Source organism: Dromaius novaehollandiae, chromosome 6, assembly GCF_036370855.1.
Source record: "Dromaius novaehollandiae isolate bDroNov1 chromosome 6, bDroNov1.hap1, whole genome shotgun sequence".
In the NCBI taxonomy this organism is placed as follows: domain Eukaryota; kingdom Metazoa; phylum Chordata; class Aves; order Casuariiformes; family Dromaiidae; genus Dromaius; species Dromaius novaehollandiae.
Window position 1 is genome coordinate 28,753,712 of NC_088103.1, and position 7,805 is coordinate 28,761,516.

At 39.6% G+C, this 7,805-nt stretch overlaps 1 protein-coding gene across 1 annotated transcript; it reads right to left on the reverse strand.

The window, feature by feature from the left end:
- Nucleotides 1-368: 368 nt before the first annotated feature.
- CH25H (cholesterol 25-hydroxylase) lies at nucleotides 369-7,771 on the reverse strand. Its single transcript, XM_064514012.1, has one exon. The coding sequence runs from the start codon at nucleotides 1,738-1,740 to the stop codon at nucleotides 916-918; it is 825 nt and encodes a 274-aa protein (XP_064370082.1). The 5' UTR covers nucleotides 1,741-7,771; the 3' UTR covers nucleotides 369-915.
- Nucleotides 7,772-7,805: the final 34 nt, after the last annotated feature.

The following is a 7,805-nucleotide window of genomic DNA, read 5'->3' on the forward strand; positions in this document are numbered from 1 at the left end:
ATGATGTGGTTGTAAAGGAGAGATGCAGGACTTTGTCCCTTTTATTAAGAGGCTGCTTACTCTTCTGCTCTCACACCATAATTAGCATGAAAATAATTCAAGCTTCTCACATATGTAACTCAATAAAATTTCACCCTGCCTTTTTAAACTGCATTTTTCATTGTTCTGTTTCTAAAAGATTAAGAACTATTAAAAGTGTCACCTTACTCTGGAGAAAAAGCAAATTGTTCACTTCTGAAACAATATGACAATATTTTAATGAGGAAACTCCTACCTCTGAAACTGAAATAAACTACAACCTATGCAAAAGGAATCATACCTGTTCATAATATTAATGGAGGAGCGAATATAATGAAACAGAACATGAGTTTAAAGGAATGATCACATTTATTTCCTATTAAAAATAGTACATCAAGATTTAAAATATAAATATCAAAATTATTGCACAGTCAGCAAACTGGCTTTGGCAGCATTTTTTAACATCAGTGTGCAATAATATGCTCTGGCAGATTAAACTCCACAAAATCCATGATGTGTACCTTTTCTGGTTACATCATAAATCATCCTACAACAGCAAGATAATTTTTCCTGTGCACGTATAGAACATCATACAGTAATACAATATATGCTTTATGAAAGCTGGAAAGAAGGAAAGAAGAGAGAATGTCTCTTAATGCTTCCCTTATACCTTTGACTCAAACAAATTTAAGCAACAGATATTTACTATCCCATTTGCAGTCATTCAACATAGGCAGTTCCAAGTATACATACAGACACATATATTGACAGGTTTTGTTATAAATAGCTATGGCTTTCATAGGTAGCTTCAAATACACAATTTTCTGTATGTCTTTGAAAAATTAATATCCTGGTTTAGTCTATCAAAAAAATGAGTCCATCCACAGGCAAATATCCTTAATGAGAATGAGACTCTGTGAATGTCCCAAAGAGTCTGTCCCAGTGGGTGAAGTATGGAGCATAGTTTGATTTGAATTTCAGATGATGGAGATCATGATGTGGAGCTCCTCCATACAAACCAAAAGGCACAAGTCGGTGAGTTGACCACGGAAGGTCATATCCTGAATGGTCCTCCACTGACAACCAAATGTTTACAAGGAAGAAAATCATTTCTGTCAAAGGATGGCATCTGAGGAGCACTGGATTGATGGCAGCAAAAAATCCCAGTGAAAGCAATTCCCATACACTGGAGTACTGTGTAGTAAGAGCAAATGTTGATATATGCTTGTGATGCACCTTGTGAAAGGTCTTGTAGAGCCAAGGCACTCTGTGATGAAGCAAATGCCAAAGGAAATACTCAAAATCAAACAGAAGCAGGCAAGCTCCTACTTCCAGCAGGACCTCAGGCAGCTCTGGAGCCATCACAGGTAGATTCACCGGTCTCCAGTACCAGTGGAAAAATGTCACTGGGAAAATCAAAACAACATGATGATAGGCACTTTGAATAATGCAAGGCACCATCATTCCAAGAGTTGGATAGCTCTGTGGCTGGATTTTGTATTTTCTCAAGTTTGGTAGTCTAGTGCTTAAAAAGTCCAGTGCAATGTAAGGAAGACAGAAAGCCATGTATGCTGTAAAAGAAAACAGCACTGGAAAATACGGTGACTTGATCAATGGCTCCTTTGCTGTGACAAAGTCCCAAAGGAACTGAAGGCACAGCCTATCCTGCTGTCCATCCATTCTGTAGCTGAGCAGGACTCTGTTGGGCACGCTGCAGTTCATGCTGCTTGCAGTCTGAGACGTCTGTAAGTCCTGCAAGCCTTTATCTAGCCTGCTCAAATGAAAACTCCGCCCAGTTAGAAATCCTCATTACCGAGCTTCGAATACGTAGCTTTAAAGAGGAAGTTCCCTTTCCTGTTACACAGAAGCAGTATAATGCATTACAATCTCACAAAAGAATTATCTCACCGGTGAAGTGCAAGAATTACAGCCAGCTTGGGTAATCACTTGAATTCTAGAGAAGACTTGGGTGAAAAGAAATGTGAGTAGAAATGCACAACTCTCTAACACTGGAATTCAGAGAAAGAGGGCAGGAACATTTTCCATTCCACTTACTGCATACACTTGAAAAACTACCACCTTTCACTGATCTTAAATTATATCATCCTCTGTTATCCTTTTGCCTTTACATATAAGGAAATGCAAGTTAGCATTGATTTTTCCTATGACTCCTACCAAAGATGTATGTGTAACTCAACTCCAGATCTAACCTTTGGATGTTGGGTGGGTAATGCATGTGTGCAAACACACATTTTCCTAAGAGTTCCTCAGGCATACAACATGGTAAGTTGAAACCTTGATGATATCTACACTATGCTTCCAGTCTGAATGTGGGGGCTACAATTTGTCTCCATCCACTTCTGTACTTATTTTCTCCTCTATTTTCCAGTACCTACTTGGCATGACAAAACCCAGCTGACTTTGGCTAGACACAAAATTGAGCCAACAATTACGGAAAAATAAAATATCCTCCAGTTGCTGGGAGAGATACAAGGTTAAATCTCATTTCCTTTCCAAACAGATACTTAATGACAAGTACTATTGCATTATTATACTGTTCAGTCCACAACTTAACAGCTCTTTGAGTGGCAGGATAAGGGAATCATCCTTTAACCCAATCATGTAATCAGAAGGTCCACTGGTTAGAACTGTCTCCTTTAAAGGATCTTCCTTCGACCAGTAGCAAGCACACACCAGACAGAGGCTAGCAGGCTCAGGTCCAGCATTTAAAATTTCTTAAAAGTATTTCAGGGATAAAAGATGGAAGTTTTGGTTTAACCACTGTGAGATGCTTCTTCTGTGCTTTTTGAAGAAGATGGACAAAGCTTAGAATATTTGGGGAAACAGAGTTTGCCATCAACTTCCTATGAACTCACCTCCTTTGTAGGTACAGCATTTATTCTAACATTGGAAATAAGCTCAGCTTCCTGGATGACTTTATTAGCTTGTTCAGATGATTTTAGTTCTTTGCTACTCAGAAAAGAAATCTGATGGAGGAAATGGGAGTTAGAATTTCATTGCTGCTTAATAATTAAGAATGATGAATTAGCAGTGACCTTTTTTGATCTATGCACAGACTTCTAATCCTGAAGTTTATTTTCAGTCTCAACTATTTTCTTCTCAAGAGATTCTGCTCTTAATAAAGATTTTGTTCCCTCCTTAGACTCTGAGGGGTTCACTAAAACAGTAACATTAATATGATCAGTACTATTATTCAGGGAGTCAGAAGTTATCTTTTAGAGACAACTATGGTATGGTCTTCAGAGACTCTACCTGTTGCATCTATGTTTTAGGAATAGATTCACATTTTCTACTGATGTGAGACTGTTCTGTTCTGTTGAACTCAATGAATTTAGACTGTTGAATTTAGTGAAACTGAAGCCCAGTAAAATACACTGATTTAATGGCTGAGGATGTATGTCTAGGAGTTTCATTCAATCTTCTGCCAGTATTTTATCCTGACCTCCATATCATAACAAGGACATGAGAGATGCATTTCTATTGCAATCACTGTCTGAGACAGAAAATTTTCTTGTGAGAGATGCTTTCTCCTGATTTATGTATATACAATCAGAAATTAAGTCTGCCACATGTGATATGTGATCCTCTATTTTATAAGAATTATGCAAAGACTGAATTTGTTCTATAATGTACTCCAAATCTGCATACAGGAAGATAGACAGAAATTGCTCAGCTGCCCTAAAGACACTCCTCCAACTAATCCCTAACAGCTATGTGAATTCTCAAGAAGTTTTAGCACCAGTGCTGCCTATAAAGTAAAGAATGGGCATTTTGCCTGCAGATTAGGTCATAGAAAAATATTCTGAAGTCCCTTCAGGAAAAATCAGAGAATTTTGCAGTCTTATTGCTACTATATCCTGAAACACAAAGTCCAAGCAAGTGAAGCGCTGCAAACAGAGCTTACCTCAGTGACTGCCTGCAGCTCCAATCTGGAATCTGCACACAAGCAGAGCAGGCAGAGGCAGCCATGGTCATGCTGCACCCCATCTGCTGGCACTCAGGAGGATGAACTCTGCTGGCAAGTTTCACCCCTGCTGGGTCTTGACTCAGGCTCAGCAATGAGTATGCTCAAAAAATGAAATCCTCATGTGTCAGAGAGGGCAAATCCTCTTTAGGTCTCTATTCTCCGGTAACTGATTTCAAGCTATTTGGCTTAGCCACGAAAAAGCACCTATCTCACATATTTATACTGCTTCTCTAACTTGGGTTTCTTTGTCAGTGCAAGATACAATGCAAAGAAAAGACAAAATACATGCAAATCCTATCTGTATTTAATTCAGTGATATAACTCCAGCTTTTTTCACTTAACTTACGGTGCTGCCAAACTTTCCCATGTGTTGCAAGATTCTAAGTAGGTCTCTAAAAATCAAGACTCTTGCGACGGCGTTTAGGTTGAAGGGCACATAGTTTGGAATGAGGCCCCACAAAGGGTCTTAAATAGATTCCACATGAGGACAAGACGCAAGCACCGACCCCAAGCTACACTGTTAGGTACACGCTATAAGGTGAATAGCAAAACATTAACAAGTGGGCAGGAAAATGAGGAAAAAGCAGCATGAGGGGAAACCAGGATCAATATGCTGTAAATAGTATCACAACAGCAGAGACAAAATATCTTTCTCTCTCCTCCTCTCCCTCTCTATGGTAGGATTATTGTTGTAACAGGGATAGATCAGAAGACAGGTCTCAGGACACACTGAACCTTCTATCAGAAAAAGGGTGCTGGGGAACAGGGTTGATAACTTAGGTAGGACAGTTACAGCAAAGCAGGGTAGCTACTAGAGCAAATGAAGAGGGAGGTAGTCCCTTACCTCATTTTAAAACAAACTGTTAACCCTGCTGGAAAAAAGCAGTTGAGGTCTTTAAATACTAACTCACCTTACTCCAAGAGACTGAGCGCAGGCAGACTATTCAGCAATAGTTCATGGCAGCTCTGTGGGGGTGAGGGCTTAAAAAAACTCTTTATGCTCTGTGTGTTCCCCTGCTGTGGCCTTTCTGCATGCAATAGCACCACCCAGTGCAGAAATGCATTGTCAACAGCTTCGCTCAGGACAATCGCACTTCAAAACAGCTTTCCTAAGATTTCATTTTAAGAACTCCTTTCAAAGTAAATGCTTATTTTCTGTTAATGTTACAGTTCTTAGGAAACATTTCTTCCATCTTGTCAAAATTGCATGGGATAGAGAAATATGCACTACTTTGCAGTGGGACAACTTTCCAAAGTTGGTACGCACAGGCCAATGTCACAGGCCTCACAGATAAACAGGTTGGGAGGGAAAGAGGGAGCTTTGCCTATTTACATCTTTTCAATCTCCACTCCTGTTATGTTTAGGTATACTGAGATTCAAGTCCTGGAACTGAATCTAGAGAAGGGATGTGAGCCTTTATTTCTCATATCCTAGGTAAGCAGCTTTAACCTAGAGCCCTTAAATATGCTGGGTACTTGAGGATAAAAAACACACATTCCTCTTCGGTTTTGAGGGAAAATTTTAGCCTAAACCCAAAATGCTTTTCTTAACAGACCTGATATGTTTTCTTAATAAACTTGTTTTCATATCAACACTCCACCTCCCCAAACAAATTTCACTGAAAACCTCTCCAGATAGCAGGGAAAGAAAGCTTAATTAAAGGTTTCCAAATGAATTCTTAACAACAGCTGGGGAGGGAAAACTGCCAGCAAAGCAAACTGTTAATTCTCAAGTTATATCTTAACACCAGGATTAGTTTTCAAAATAATAACAACCAAGGTAGGATCTTAAAATTTGTTCATTGTCCTTCATAATTCAGTAGTGTGATACTGATTTGTAACCTCTACCACTACACACATTCATAATTTTGGGAGGCTTCAGAATATGATATGGGCGCTTTCCAGCTCAGTTTCCTCAGAAAATAACTTAGGCAATCATGCTACAGGTGTGGCTACTGTCCATTCATTCCATGTCCTTCTTAGTCTTTTATTTCATTGATATTTTCAATCAAATCTAACTGCAGGGTAGCAATCTCAGAACTATTATCTGCAAGTCAGTTATCTGAAAATAAGCTGCTAGAGAAGAGAAGCCATATGAGCTATGGGCAATGCTGCAGCATGAGTTTGCATCTTGTAAGACATCAAAGAAGGGGAGAAGACATTATGAATCCTTCAGCTACAGGAGAATCTTCCATTTGGACCATGTTTTACTATATACCAGAAAATTTGTTCCTCCATCAAGGAGGAAGAATGCCATATATAATTTCTCCTGTGATTAAGGTATTCATGTTTCTTTTTTTGTACGGTATATTCACCATAATCTAAAGAGTGATTTAGAGCAAATCAGTCTGTTTTGTTCCCAAGCTGACAGAACTATTTCTCTTACATGGCCCCATGGAGCAGGTGCTGTTTTACCACCACTTCCTATGCTGAGGCACTTCTGTGTTGTCTGAGCTGATGTGTAACCCTCTGCCATTACTAGATACAGAATCACTAAATACTGTGAAAGTGCTTTGCACTGGGCTAGTACATCATCCAGTACAGTACACACCACTAATGTACCCTGATCCAGCCATCATCAGGGCTTGTGTGTGGTAGGCCTTCTGCATGAGAAGAATAGTCTGAATTTTTTTGCAGATGATTTTATTAAAAAACCCTGTTCAGATTCCAATCCCAACATGGACATAAACACATGTCCATCTGCATGCATAGGCCCTTGTATGCCCATCTGTGTTGTAGGCCTATGAGAGTCCAGCATTGTGCACGTGCTTCAGATGTGCAGAGGTCTGTGAGCCTAATAACCCATCAGCTGCACAGGGACTCCTTTCTCCTGCTTCTAGCATAGCTTGATCACATCACAGTGAGCCTAAGTCAGGAAAATGATAAGCCTGTCAGAAAAAAGATGTCCCGCACCTTCTCTTTCTGTTATGCTAGCAGGCTTTGATGTTATCCCAAGCTGACGTTTCAGCCAATCTTCAACATCATTGTAACACACAGGTGGTGATACAACAGGCACTAGATAGGTAAGATCTGCTTTGAAAAGTGTATCATTTATCACTACTCATTTGCTCTTCCCCTCCAGGTTCACAGGTCTCATTTCACACATTTCTATCCATTGATGCCTCTGCAAGTTTGTCACACACTGCTTGCAACTCCAGCAGGCTAGGGACAGCAGAGTAGTTTATAATTCCCATACCCATCCCTGTTCCAGCAAAGCAGAGAAGTTCCCTAATGGCTTTTGTGAAAAATTTTCCTGTTCTGACTTTATTTCCAGTCATGCAGGTGGGTCATCAGCTGATAAAACCGACAGCAAATAAGATTTTATATATCCTGCTATCTTGACTACACATCTCCTAGTGTATTCACAATGTACAGAAAGGAACAGACTGAGCATATTTATTATCAAAGATGACAAAGGTGAAAAGCTGAGTTACTGCAGTACCTAGGTGATCACTCAAGTGTACCAAGGCAAAGATTAGTTCCTTGCCCTACAATGTGGTTAAATGCTATTTATGAGATTACCGGACAGTCAGTTAAGCAATCCAATTACACAAGGTTTAAGAATGCGATACAAGAAGCTTTCCACCATGTCAGTGATTTGAAAGGAACTCTTTACCTGGAGGCTTAGAAAACACCTCAGTCCTGCAAGCAGTTACTCACAATTAATACCTTACTTTGTTTCGGAAAGGTCTCAAAGTCACCTGAAACAACGTGAATGGCCTTTTACGTTTAGGCAAAGCCTCTTTCACAACAGAAGTAAAATGGAGCTTTACTTGGCTACTTTATTTTGTATTGTACT